The sequence below is a fragment of the Esox lucius genome, chromosome 8 (genome assembly GCF_011004845.1).
Source record: "Esox lucius isolate fEsoLuc1 chromosome 8, fEsoLuc1.pri, whole genome shotgun sequence".
Lineage (NCBI taxonomy): Eukaryota > Metazoa > Chordata > Actinopteri > Esociformes > Esocidae > Esox > Esox lucius.
Window position 1 is genome coordinate 18123088 of NC_047576.1, and position 14457 is coordinate 18137544.

The following is a 14457-nucleotide window of genomic DNA, read 5'->3' on the forward strand; positions in this document are numbered from 1 at the left end:
ATGTAATATACAGTGGATATAAAAAGTCTACTCACCCCTGTTAAAATGCCAGGTTCTTGTGATGTAAAAGAATGAGATATCATGTCAGAACCTTTTCCACATTTAATGTGACATATAATGTGAACAATTCAATTGAAAAACAAATTGAAATCTTTGAGAGAGGAAAAAAAAACTCTCAATCTGGTTGCACAAGTGTGCACACCCTTAAACTTAATACTTTGTTGAAGCACCTTTTGATTTTACCACAGCACTCAGTCTTTTTGGGTAGGATTCTTTTAGCATGGGCCAACCTAACATGGCAATATTTGCTTACTCTTCTTTGCAAAAGTGCTCCAAATCTGTCAGATTGCAAGGACATCTCCTGTGCACAGCCTTCTTTAGATCACCCCACAGATGTTCATTTGGATTCAGGTCTGGGCTCTGGCTGGGCCATTCCAAAACATTGGTCTTCTTCTGGTGAAGCCATGCTTTTGTGGATTTGGATGTGTGCTTTGGGTCGTTGTTGTGCTGAAAGGGGATCTTCATCTTCAGCTTTCTAACAGATGCCTGAAGGTTTTGTACCAAAAATGCCTGGTATTTGGAACTGTTCATAATTCCCTCCACCCTGTCTAAGGCCCCTGTTCCAGCTGGAGAAAAACAGACCCCAAAGCATGATGCTGCCACCACCATGCTTCATTGTGGGTATGGTGTTTGTTGGGTGATGTGCAGTGTTGTTTTTCCGCCAAACATACCGTTTGGAATTATGGCCAGAATTGGTTAATTCTGAACACAGCCACATCCCCAGTTATAAGAGGGTGTGCACACTTATGCAACCAGGATATTGTAAGCTTTTTATTTTTCCCCCTTGAAGATTTCAGTTTGTTTTTCAATTGAATTGTTCACATTATAGGTCACATTAAAAGTGGAAAAAGTTCTGACATGATTTATCTTTGTCTCATTCTTTTACATCCTAAAACAGAGGTGTGCAGACTTCTTATATCCAATGTATGTCGCAAGAATACTTCCCGAGCAGCCCGTAGCACACAGCGATTTCATCATGGTAACCGTAAAAAGGTGCACCACCCACATGCCACAGCATGCAAAATCCCCCAGAGCACGAGCCAAAACCGCCCACATTTTTCAGACACATTTGTATAATGAAAAGATGTAAATTCCTATCATAGGTACTCTTCAACTGTGAGTGATGGAATCTGAAACAAAAATCCAGGAAATCACATTGTATGATTTTTAAGTAATTAATTTGCATTTTATTGCATGACATAAGTATTTCATACATCAGAAAAGCAGAACTTAATATTTGGTACAGAAACCTTTGTTTGCAATTACAGAGATCATACATTTCCTATAGTTCTTGACCAGGTTTGCACACACTGCAGCAGGGATTTTGGCCCACTCCTCCATACAGACCTTCTCCAGATCCTTCAGGTTTCGGGGCTGTCGCTAGCCAATACGGACTTTCAGCTCCCTCCAAATATTTTCTATTGGGTTCAGGTCTGGAGACTGGCTAAGCCACTCCAGGACCTTGAGATGCTTCTTACGGAGCCACTCCTTAGTTGCCCTGGCTGTGTGTTTCGGGTCGTTGTCATGCTGGAAGACCCAGCCCCGACCCATCTTCAATGTTCTTACTGAGGGCAGGAGGTTGTTGGCCAAGATCTCGCAATACATGGCCCCATCCATCCTCCTCTCAATACGGTGCAGTCGTCCTGTCCCCTTTGCAGAACAGCATCCCCAAAGAATGATGTTTCCACCTCCATGCTTCACGATTGGAATGGTGTTCTTGGGGTTGTACTCATCTTTCTTCTTCCTCCAAACACGGCGAGCGACCCAGTCTCCGAAGGCAGGGGATCATGCTCTGCCACAGTATGTCAAAGTAAATGTTGGCATTCATGGTTCCCTCAATGAACTGTAGCTCTCCAGTGCCAGCAGCACTCATGCAGCCCCAGACCATGACACTTCCACCACCATGCTTGATTGTAGGCAAGACACACTTGTCTTTGTACTCCTCACCTGGTTGCCGCCACACACGCCTGGCACCATCTTAACCAAATACTTTTATTTTGGTCTTCCAATTTTGGTTCCAGTAATCCATGTCCTTAGTCTGCTTGTCTTCAGCAAACTGTTTGCGGGCTTCCTTGTGCATCATCTTTAGAGGAGGCTTCCTTCTGGGATGACAGCCATGCAGACCAATTTGATGCAGTGTGCGGCATATGGTCTGAGCAGTGACAGGCTGACCCCCCCACCCCTTCAACCTCTGCAGCAATGCTTGCAGCACTCATACATCTATTTCCCAAAGTCAACCTCTGGATAAGATGCTGAGCACGTGCACTCAACTTCTTTGGTCGACCATGGCGAGGCCTGTTCTGAGTGGAACCTGTCCTGTTAAACCGCTGTATGGTCTTAGCCACCGTGCTGCAGATCAGTTTCAGGGTCTTGGCAATCTTCTTATAGCCTAGGCCATCTCTATGTAGAGCAACAGTTATTTTTTTCAGATCCTTAGAGTTCTCTGCCACGAGGTGCCATGTTGAACTTCCATTGACCAGTATGCGGGAGTGTGAGAGCGATAACACCAAATTTAACACCTGCTTCCCATTCACACCTGAGACCATGTAACACTAATGAGTCACATGACACAGGGGAGGGAAAATGGCTAATTGGGTCCAATTTGTACATTTTCACTTAGGGGTGTACTCACTTTTGTTGCCAGCGTTTTAGACATTAATTGCTGTGTTGAGTTATTTTGAGGGCCACAAATTTACACTGTAATACAAGCTGTACACTCACTACTTTACATTGTAGCAAACTTTCATTTCTTCAGTGTTGTCACATGAAAATATATATAATTAAATAATTTTTTTTAGTGTACTCACTTCTGTGAGACACTGTATATACACACACTTATTTATACACTAATTTTATTCTAGTAGTTAGTTCCATCCCTCTAGATTCTAAAGAGGCAACCATTTGTCCTAGTAGACTAAAAAAAATTCATTAATTCTACGTGGCAATGATTCAACAAGGTGCTGAAAGCATTCTTTAGAAATGTTGGCCCATATTGATAGGATAGCATCTTGCAGTTGATGGTGCTTTGTGGGATGCACATCCAGGGCACGAAGCTTCCGTTCCACCACATCCCAACGATGCTCTATTGGGTTGAGATCTGCTGACTGTTGGGGCCATTTCAGTACAGTGAACTCATTGTCATGTTCAAGAAACCAATTTGAAATGATTGGAGCTTTGTGACATGGTGCATTATCCTGCTGGAAGTAGCCATCAGAGGATGGGTACGTGGTGGTCATAAAGGGATGGACATGGTCAGAAACAATGATCAGGTAGGCCGTGGCATTTAAACAATGCCCAATTGGCACTAAGGGGCCTAACGTGGGCCAAGAAAACATCCACCACACCATTACACCACCACCACCAGCCTGCACAGTGGTAACAAGGCATGATGGATCCATGTTCTCATTCTGTTTACGCCAAATTCTGACTCTACCATCTGAATGTCTCAACAGAAATCGAGACTCATCAGTCCAGGCAACATTCTTCCAGTCTTCAACTGTCCAATTTTGGTGAGCTCGTGTAAATTGTAGCCTCTTTTTCCTATTTGTAGTGGAGATGAGTGGAGATCACCTTTCTTTCCCATTCTGACATTCATTTTGGAGTTCAGGAGATTGTCTTGACCAAGACCACACCCCTAAATGCATTGAAGCAACGGCCATGTGATTGTTTGATTAAATAATTGCATTAATGAGAAATTGAACAGTTGTTCCTAATAATCCTTAAGGTTAGTGTATTTCTCACTCTTACTATGATTTTTTACAACATATTTGAATCTGTCAAGGCTCAAGGAGTCCACTGATGCATTCTTAAAAATGTATGTTTTACCAAGGAGAAGAATCATGTTTTTGATTGATTGAGCGTTGCATCTCAGGTCCCCCAATACGACTCTAAAAACTAACTGAACTAACTTTAAAACCTTGTTGCAATCTCCAGTTTGCCTGCATTTTGGTATTCCTGTGTAGACCACTGGTAATGGAAAGAGATTGGTTGATGAAACATCAACTCTGTCGCCACTGCTTGACAAAAGTGACCTGCACAGATGCTAACACCTCAAACTTGTTGACACATCCATGCCAGGAGCACCCCAGAGTCAATATCCTGGATTAACATGTAAATGCAAAGAAACAACACAACTTCTTTTCCAACTTTGGCCACAAACTTAAAACTGATCTTCAGAAACTGTTGACAGTATATTTTAGTGCTGTGCTGAAATGCTACCGAACCGTGACTGTCCACATTGTTACATGGGTCAAATTTGTTGAAAGTAGTTGGTTAGCAGCATTTATGAAATGTTAGCACTTGTGCTGTGGGTCTATCCAGTTTAAGAATAAGCAGTGTAGAAGCGGTCTCAGATCCTGTAGGTTATGCCCCGAATACTGACCTGCCTCCGACAGTTAGCCATTAACGCCCACTGGTGTTGAACAATGTGTCTCAACCCCCCTGTGGTGTTGAATTGTGATGCCATGGAAGACTTGTCATGTTGACGCTAATGCTCACTTTATCTGTAGATGTAATAAATGAAGCATGACAATGCACTTTTTGTAATACAAATGACTAGAAATGGCCTCCCCACACTTGTGTGTTTTGTGAATGGTGGTTATTGTGCGTCCTGTCCTAATTTACAACAACACAACAGATGGCTTCCGCCAGCCAGACTGTCCACTATACTGGTGCATCTGTCTGTAGGTACAACTGGCCTGTACAGAGTTGAGTTGGAGACATGTTGCACCTACAGACAGATTAGACCTGTCTGTCCACTCTGACCCACTCTTTCTCCTGCTGTTCAAAGTACCTGTTTTTCCAGCAAAAGTTCTATCTGATATGTTATTACAGCCAAATGTCTGTCTATCATCTCTGACCCACTGTTCTAACAGCTAAAGGGCTGTCTGTCCCGTTCTGTTCTGACCCATTGAAACTCCAGTTAGAACCCTTTCTGTCTGAGTTCATCTGTCATTAATTTCCTAGGCCGGCAGCAACAGGATTTGTCTCGTGGTGTGTTGTATGCGCCTCTCATCCGTGACATTGTCTCAGCTTATTGTTATCATTTCCTCTTGCTCTCTCTCTGTAAGCTCTGATCATTCAGGAGGTATTTATGGCCATAATGTGGGTTTGTTTTGCAATGGGGCTAAAAATAGTCCCAGGACTTTGAATGTTGTGCTGTATTATTCCATGTTCTTAAGGGTGTTTTTACACTACAAATGTTTTATTTAGATAAATGACACTTGGGGGGCGGCATCATATGGCTATTGATTATCAGGAATGAAGATTGTTCACAACAGCTAGCTTATGTCAACATACTATCAAGTATTCACATTAGAAGTGCTGCAGAGCCTTAGCTACGTGTTAATGTTCTGAAGTGCAGTTAACGAAAAATTAAATTCATGTCAAAGAAAAGATAATATCCATTTAACTTTTTGAGTGGTAATACCTGAACATGCAGAAGGTTTGTGCCTGCGTTACATAACGTGGAGTGGCTAATGTAAAAAAATGCTGCAAGGTTTCAGTGGCATCTGAGTGTTTTGGGCTATGAAATAAAATGTGTTTTTAATCATTTAAATGTTATTTTCAGAACAAATGTGCTGCAGCCTAACAAGTAGTAACATAATCAAGCCTTTTGATGTAAATATTAATAATCATACGTTTGTCAAACGTGACTGACATGTAACTAAAGTTTGGCAACATTTATCTCAGCATTGGTTGAGGGATTCATTCTGTATGTGTATAATCTATCACATACACTTGGACATGTAGGACAATTATTTATGTAGCATACATTAAGATACTTATTTTCTTAGCGGAATACCTTTTCCCCTTTTTCAGTTTCAAATCATTTTAATGGACTATTGTGGTCAATATCATAGAGACTGCACTGATCTTTTGAAGATCAAAATGTCTTACCCCTAAAAAGTTTCTAAATGGTACAGAAGTTTCTGTTCTGCCGTACAATACTACAGACCACTGTGATTTGCAGAGGTGGCTGGTTCAGCTGTCAAATGCATGCATAGGACCAACCAACAGCTGCGGGAACGGGTGGGGTGGGGTGACCAGAGGGGGTCAGTCCCTCTCAATGTGCCCATTGAGCTGAAGCAGGTTTGGGGGCACCACTGTCTCAGCTGTCTGGGACTGAAGCCATGCCTGCTGCTCATACCCAAACACTGGTCCTGGTTTGCTGTCTCAAGTCCTCAAAGACACATGCGCGCACATGCGCACATACAGGCACGCTGACAGGCACACGACGTACCCCATGCATCCCATGCCAACTGGTGTGGATCAGTCTGAAGTCGTCCACACCTGGGGAGCACTTCTCAATAGCTGTCAGAATGAGACATCAGCATGTTTTGAAGCCGTTTATTCAGCAGTCTGTGAAAATGATTTAATAAATACATTGAAATGAAGCCGTTATCTCACTGGCTTCAACAATTTATGAAACAGTCTTGCAATCCCTGGGAAAAAGGCTTGAGGTCGGCAGTGATGGCAGAAATTGTGAGCGACCCGCTTGTGAGCATGCTGCCGTTGTGTTTTATTAAGATATGCACGATCTGTATTCTTCTGACTTTGGGCCCTTCAGGCCCTGTGGCAGTTGTTGGCCCACTGACCGCCCCCCCCCCCCCCCCCCCCCCCCTCAGGTTGTTCTGCATCCGCACACTATGACTACGTTTCAGCATGTGGCACTGGTCCCCATTCCCATGGGTCCACTAGAGCAGCCATCTGCTGCGAACCTGAGGACTGCTCCCCCCGACACAGTGTTCCGTTACTCAAGAGACTTTCACCACAACTCACCTCCCACAGTGAGCTTGGTTTTCCTCTGTGTCACGCACCACAGCGAACTCCTCTTTCCCTCCCACAGTGGGCTTTTGCCACAAAGAACCATGACCATGGATTTTATTTCCCACATTGGCCTTGGAAATACTGAATTCTGAAAGCCACACCAAAAGTGAGAGTGGAAGCTTCTGGGTCAAAAAAGCAAACCTAGCCCAGCCCGGAACCTATTTGTAGTGCTTCAGACGCCAAAATTCACTCAAGCAGGGTGAATAAATAAAACGTGTGGGGGGTCTCTGTGACTCGCTCGCCCACTCCTTCTGTGGAGAAGTTTGGACGGAGAAGGAGCTGGTCAGACGCCTGTCTGTCTGTTGTACTGGGAGCGCCCTGGCTGACCTGAAACAGTGGATGATGTACTGGGAGCTATGGCTGAGCCAGTTGACTGCAACCGACTTGCAGCATATACTGTTGGGAAACAAAGGTGGGCAAATGTTGGGTTTTTACTGTGTTTTCTCTAGGTTTTTTCTCAGTTGCATTGGCAAAGTTAGAGTGGAGGACTTTTGCAGAAGGGAGATCAGGAGTCATGTGTTTTGCCTTATTTTTTATTTTATTTTTTAAGAAAGGCTTTGTGTAGGTTAGATGTGGTAACTTTTAAAATGATATAATACTTAGCATATTGTGTAGATAATTTTAGTGTTTAAAGTTTTGTGCAGTTCTTGACATTTTATCATAATACTACTAACAGCTTAAAGCTAATTTTCTAAGATTCTACATATGTTTTTGCTTATTCTGTTTTTATATAACTGACATTAAAACAAATAATTGGGGCATGATGCAAAGACATTGTTTTGGGGATTTAGTTCTTAAAGATCTTCTTTACGTTAATATGTGCGTGCGTACGTGCGTGTGTGCGTGTACGCGTATGTGCGTAATATTTAACAGCGGAAACTCTGCACACCTGACTTGTACTGCAGCCTTGTGGTGTATGGTGTTCAGAGTTTGCTTGCTTAATATTCTGAATGGAGCCCTTAGTCCAGGGCAACTTAGTTGCATCCATATACATCCATACTTTCACCCCTGTACTGGTCCCCTGTGGGGAATCAAATCTTCCCTGGCTTCGCAAGCATCAAACATAATACTGAGCTACACTGGACCAGAGTGAAAGAAAGAACTCCGTACTTGGAGTATAACTCCATATTTGACACGTTCAACTCATTAGGCTAGATTTGGAGATGAACTATTTGGTTTCGTTGCAGCATGCATTACTTCTTTGACTGGTCAGAAAGTGCTTTTTCTTTGTGTAGAATATAGTTTTTTGTTTTATTTTCATGAGTTTGTCAATGGACAAACTTATCCATGCTTCCATTTTCTATAGCAATATTGGTACCCTTGTTAAAAATGAACAAAGCGTGCTGTGATTAAATAATATATTTGTTTATCCTCTTGATCTTTTTGTTAAAATGTTTAAAGAAAACTTTAAAGTTAAATAATTTCAAGAAAGAAATGTATGCTTATCATAAAACTAATATTTTTCTCAAGTGTATGTGTGCCACAATTATTGGCAACCTTTAATTTAATACTTTGTGCAACCTCCCTTTGCCAAGAAATCAGCTCTGATTCTTCTTTAATGCATATTGAGGTTGGAGAGCACATGGCAAGGGAACTGAGACCATTCCTCCATGCAGAATTTCTCCAGATCCTTAAGGGCCATGCGTGTGGAGTCTCCTCTTCAGCTCATCGCACTGGTTTTCTATGGGGTTTGGGCTATGGGACTGGGATGGCCATGGCTACATTTAGATTTTGTGGTCATTGAACACTTTTTTTGCGTTACTTTTCTGCATAGCTATAGTTCTGCCTACGTTAAACTCACCTCTGGTGTTTGTTTATAACAAGCTCTAATTTGGTCTCTGTAACGTTTGACAAACTGTTGGCGCTTGAGTTTGTTCACTGCATAGGCATTTTTATGGCAATCTAGGTGATGTCCGTAGTTTTGGAGACCTTCTGACTCCAAGACCCAATTAACATCTGCAGTTCTCCAGCTGTGATCCTTGTAGGTTCTTTGGCCACTCAACATTCTGCTCACTGTGCGTGGAATCAATGTAGACGCATGTCGTCTTTCATGTCGATGGTTAGTAAATTCTGTGGCTTTAAAATTGTTAATTATTCCCCGATAGTGGAATTGGACATTTTCATCCAGATTTTTTTGGCCTTTCCTGATTTGTGATGCTCAATAACCTTTTGTCACACTACTTTATTCTCAGGTCCTTCCCAGAGCAATGGACTCTGGGAATTTGGGCTTATTTATACCACCGTGAAACAGGAAATCATGGCTTACCAGTTAAGTGATCCTAATCACTCCGGTGAAAAATATTAAATTTATTTCACATTTATTTTTTCAATCATTTTACTTCAATTAAACGTTTGTTTTTGTGAATATTCTCAATGAAATACCTAGAGGACAAACAGCAAGTAATTATTTTTTTACAGACTTTTGCTCGTATTTCCCATGGTTGCCAACATTAGTGGAGGGCACTGTAGAAGTTTAGCTGGCCGTGACCTAAAGCTGGCTGACATTGATAATAGAGGTTGTCCGATATTTTTGGTTTGTTTTTTGTGCCGATGCCAATACCGATTTATTAGTGATCGTGTAGATCAATGACCGGTATTTTGGTCATTTTAATTTAACTGTCAAAATTTTAAGTAGTACAAACACCTACACAAATCTTTCTTAACATGCATTTAATTAAATACTAGAAAACAGGGCATTTAAACATTTTGATTTTGGCATGTCCAAACTTTTGACTGGTACGGTGTATTTACCAGAAACTATTAGCCACGGACCCCTAAAGACAGACACAGGTGATGCCATTCAATTACTGTACAGAAGGCGTACGTCTTTGGACATGGCTAGACAGTCATCCCTCCTTTTACTATATTTACACTAGCAGAATGAGTTGTCTTTTCCATATGACGTGAAGGATTCACATGAATTCACTCCTGTAGTGTCACTTTGATGTTCATTCCCCTATTTTATTCTGCTCTTTCTTTTTGTGGGTTTGTTTTGTCTTCCTCTCATCCTGGCAGTCCATGAGCCTAGCTCAGCAGCTGCCCAGACACGCTTTAGAGGTTGTTGGCAGCTGTCGAAGAGCCCTGTGAGCGAGCAAGGCTCAGGAATGTTATGTAGGCGTGAATGCCCCGCAGTATCTCGTCAGGCCACGCGGGCCGTCTTAGCCCCTCCCCTCAGCTTGTATAGTCTTCATATACAGGCGGGAGGGGAAAAAGAAGGCCAAAGTGGAAACTCTCTCATTCTGTAAGACCTTAGTCCTTGGATCTCTGGTTAGTATATGGAAAGTGGACACTAGTGCCTCTTTCTCTAGAGTACTATACAGTAAGTAGGGCTTATTATGTACTTGACCCTTCAACCCAGCAGCAGTTTTGACGAAGAGTTTGTAAGGCTGACCTGCCAGCTGTCTAATGAGGAAGAGGATGAGAAGGAGCCTGGACTCTCAGGTAGATACTCCTTCCACCAGGCTCTCTTTCTCTGTCCATATAGTTTCAGGCTCCTGTTTCCCTGGACAACGGCTGGTTTGAGACTAACACTGGAAAATGAATGGTTTAGTTTCAATGTTGTTTTGAGCAGATTGTTAAAGGAAAGAAAACAACATGTGGGCGTAATGGGGAAATTTGGCAAAGTAGGATATTAGAAAGGGATGCCGGTTTTGGTCTGTTTTTGTTATATGGCGTTTATATGGTGTTATATGGTGTTTATTCTGTGCACCTGTGACATTGTTTACTCACAGTTTATGTCTGTGTGATTTCCACAGAGCTCATAGGCAGGTTGGCTTTTACTGAACCACTCACCAACTGCTCTCACTCTCTCTCCTCAGAGGCCCTCCACCGGCCCTTTGGTCTTGACTCGGCGGCATTGACTGAGGCGGTGCGCTGGAGCTCCAAGGAGAACCTGCTGGGCGCAGCAGAGAGCGACCCCAATCTGTTTGTTGCACTTTATGATTTTGTCGCCAGTGGCGACAACACGCTGAGCATCACTAAAGGTATGTTCCTCATTACTGCATCATCACACCACTCCTTATCTAAACGATGACTCGTGCCCAAATCTGCAGGGAGGGGCAGTTTCACCTCACCATCCCACCATCACCATCCCTTATTCCAATCCGTCTGGTCCTACTCCTTCGCTGAATCTGTATCGGTTATCCCAGTAGCGTTTAACTGATCAAAGAGCTGCCTCCCAGGGAAAAAATCTTAATATATGAATCTTTTAGGGCGAGTGCGTGACATGATTTTGAATGTAACATGGTCTAAATATGGAGAAATAGTGTAAGACGATGCCTGCTTCCATCAGTCGCCCCAAGGCCATTGCGTTGAGATGGAGCTAATGCTTAAGTTGTGAGTCACCGCATGCCCAACAGAGAGGCAGGCCGGGCCAGCCCTCCCACTTCCTTCTTTGGCTCGAACGCTTTTAATGTGGAATCCTTTCAACTGTAATAACAACAGGTGGATCAAGCCTGCAGGGTGTGATCAGAGAGCAGGACTTAGCAACCCCACCCTGTTTAAGCTCCAACTCAGATCAATGCCATTCTACATGACTGTAATCTTCGCCTGACATCCAGATTAAAAAAAACATTCTGAGGCCAGCTCTCCGGCTTCACATGATGCGCCGCTGAGGACACTGTTTAAACCGGCCTAATGTCGTTTTTACTGGCTACCGGGGGGAATGGAGCCTGTAGCTATGGCTTGTTTTTGCACCGGAGGGCACAAGGCCCGCAGCATTTTCGGTGTAGTCTGTGCTGTGTAGAGGGAGTGCTTGGGAATAGGAGAACGAGGGAGAGGGACAGGGAGGAGAGAGAAGTCATAGCAGAAAGCCTGGCCGTGCAGCCATTCCCATCTATAGGCCTTGTCCGTTCGTTGCTCACTGTCATTATCCTTTCATCATTGCCCTGACCTGCCTTTTGGCAATGTATTAAATGAGGCACCAATTAGAAATGGGTAAAAAAATTATCTGTACAGAAGTGTTTAGCAGTATTCTATGGTTTTATAATTTCTTTAACCTTATTTTACCAAGTTAGTATGACTGTCTAATCATTCTCATTTACAGCAATGACTTTGGAGTAATTAGGGTGAAGTGCCATGCTCAAGGACCAGACCAAAGTATAAATTTCCCTGGTAAATCCTAGCCATGGCTTTAATGAGGCCTGTTTTAAATCCTATGAATGAATCTGGAAAAGCCTGATGCTTCAACAGGTGCCAGTCTCCTAAAGTTGTTGTAAATGGTTAAAGGTGTCCTTTTGATTGACTTCTCTTGTCCCTCTGTGCCCAGGCGAGAAGCTAAGGGTGCTTGGCTACAACCAGAATGGTGAGTGGAGCGAGGTACGCTCGAAGAACGGCCAGGGATGGGTCCCCAGCAACTACATCACGCCCGTCAACAGTCTGGAGAAGCACAGCTGGTACCACGGGCCCGTGTCGCGCAGCGCTGCAGAGTATCTTCTCAGTAGCCTCATCAACGGCAGCTTCCTGGTCCGGGAGAGCGAGAGCAGCCCCGGTCAGCTGTCCATCTCCTTGCGCTACGAGGGACGAGTCTACCACTACCGCATTAACACCGCTTCAGATGGCAAGGTAGTTCTGGGGACCGGGGCTCACAGACTAGGATCACTTGCTTATGGTAGATGCTCTTATCTGGAGCCTCTTGAAGGAATGATTTGGATCAAGTTCTTTGCTCACAGACACGTTGTTATTAGAACCGGTGACCTGGGTTCACTTATCGCAAATAAATTCCTAAGCAAGTGTATAGACTTATCCTGACAATGAAGCATATAGTTCATTGAGAAATAGTAATGCTCAATGACTGAACAATTAACAGGACAATCCAGTTGTGAATGAATGAGGGCAGGAATTAGATGGTGAGAAGGACTGGTTGTAATGTTCTCTTATGTGTTTAACAGACTGAAAAATGGGTGTGTCAGAAAGCTACATGTTTGTAGCTAAAATAGAACGACAAGGTTTCCCCCACCCCCCTCGAGTAGATTTTCTTTTCTCATTTTTGGATTTGTCATGTGAATTTACGTCTTAAGCTCTCCTCCTTTAATTACATTTCACATCTTCATCCACAAGTGTTCTTCACGTTGGCTTGAAACTGCTCCGTCGTATGTCTCTACTTTCTGATCCCAGTTTGTCCCCCGCCAGGTGTACGTCACAGCGGAGAGCCGCTTCAGCACCTTGGCCGAGCTGGTTCACCACCACTCCACTGTGGCCGACGGCCTGGTCACCACGCTCCACTACCCGGCGCCCAAGTGCAACAAGCCCACCGTCTACGGCGTGTCGCCCATCCACGACAAGTGGGAGATGGAGCGCACCGACATCACCATGAAGCACAAGCTGGGCGGGGGCCAGTACGGCGAGGTGTACGTGGGGGTCTGGAAGAAGTACAACCTCACCGTGGCAGTCAAAACACTCAAGGCTAGTCCCTTCTATAAAGATTGTGTTTGACTGTGAGCTTTCTCCTTTGTCTATGTTTGGTGAAAGTCTTTATGGCAGTGGTTAGGCAACGTCAGTCCTGGAGGCCCGAAACCCTGCTGTCTTTTGTTTCTACCAGGTAGTTAACTGCACTCCCTGATTATAAGGAGAGATTCAAGATCAGAAGTGTTTTCTAGAACAGATTGCTTACTCTGGCTACAGAATCATGTAATTTATTTAAAAAAATATGTATATATATTTGGCAGGTGAATAAAGAACCAATCATTTTCAGTGATAACCAGAACAGTTGGGTTGTTTAGTGGTTGATTGTCACCCCCTGGTGGCGGATGGTTTTATTAAACCGACATGACACCCTATCAGAAGACATTACAGTTTTAACTTCTTCCATTCAACTTGGGGTCATGCTAAAATTTTGAATAAATCCAGTCAATATTGACCTTCTTGTTTACCTTCCAGGAGGACACTATGGAGGTGGAGGAGTTCCTGAAAGAGGCAGGAGTCATGAAGGAGGTTAAACACCCCAACCTGGTGCAGCTGTTAGGTTTGTGGTCCTTACAACATGCCTGTCCTACTTTTCAAAAGCACACCGTTCTGCCCATTCTTGTCTGGCTTTTGGTGCTCTTCTGAGGCTTAGTTCCTTCTTAACTGTCTTGCTTCCGTCTAGGTGTGTGTACTCTGGAGCCCCCGTTTTACATTGTGACCGAGTACATGCCCCACGGCAACCTACTGGATTACCTGCGTGAGTGTGACCGGGAGGAAGTGAATGCCGTGGTGCTGCTCTATATGGCCACCCAGATCTCATCCGCCATGGAGTACCTGGAGAAGAAGAACTTCATCCATCGGGACCTGGCGGCCAGGAACTGCCTGGTGGGGGAGAACAGCGTGGTGAAGGTGGCGGACTTCGGCCTGAGCAGGCTGATGACGGGGGACACGTACACGGCGCACGCCGGAGCCAAGTTCCCCATTAAGTGGACGGCCCCCGAAAGCCTGGCCTACAACACTTTCTCCATCAAGTCAGATGTGTGGGGTGAGTTGGTCGTCATCACAAACACACTAAATATTCAATGACCACTGAAATAGCACTAATATATTAGGGATACTTTTTGCCTTATTGAGGACATACAAGGGGGGACATGTCAGTTTGTATTC

General features: G+C 43.9%; 1 protein-coding gene across 2 annotated transcripts in view; it reads left to right on the top strand.

The window, feature by feature from the left end:
• Positions 1-14457, top strand: part of abl2 (c-abl oncogene 2, non-receptor tyrosine kinase) — a 33592-nt gene that overhangs the window by 11422 nt on the left and 7713 nt on the right. Inside the window, exons 1-6 of one of the 2 annotated variants that reach the window (XM_010897779.3) lie at positions 10045-10329; positions 10707-10871; positions 12155-12450; positions 13018-13290; positions 13765-13849; positions 13973-14335. In XM_010897779.3, coding sequence (XP_010896081.2) covers positions 10224-10329; positions 10707-10871; positions 12155-12450; positions 13018-13290; positions 13765-13849; positions 13973-14335 — 1288 coding nt within the window. In that variant the 5' untranslated portion in view covers positions 10045-10223. Of the gene's footprint in view, positions 1-10044; positions 10330-10706; positions 10872-12154; positions 12451-13017; positions 13291-13764; positions 13850-13972; positions 14336-14457 lie in introns of those variants that run through there. The other variant, XM_010897778.3, reaches the window with a different exon arrangement.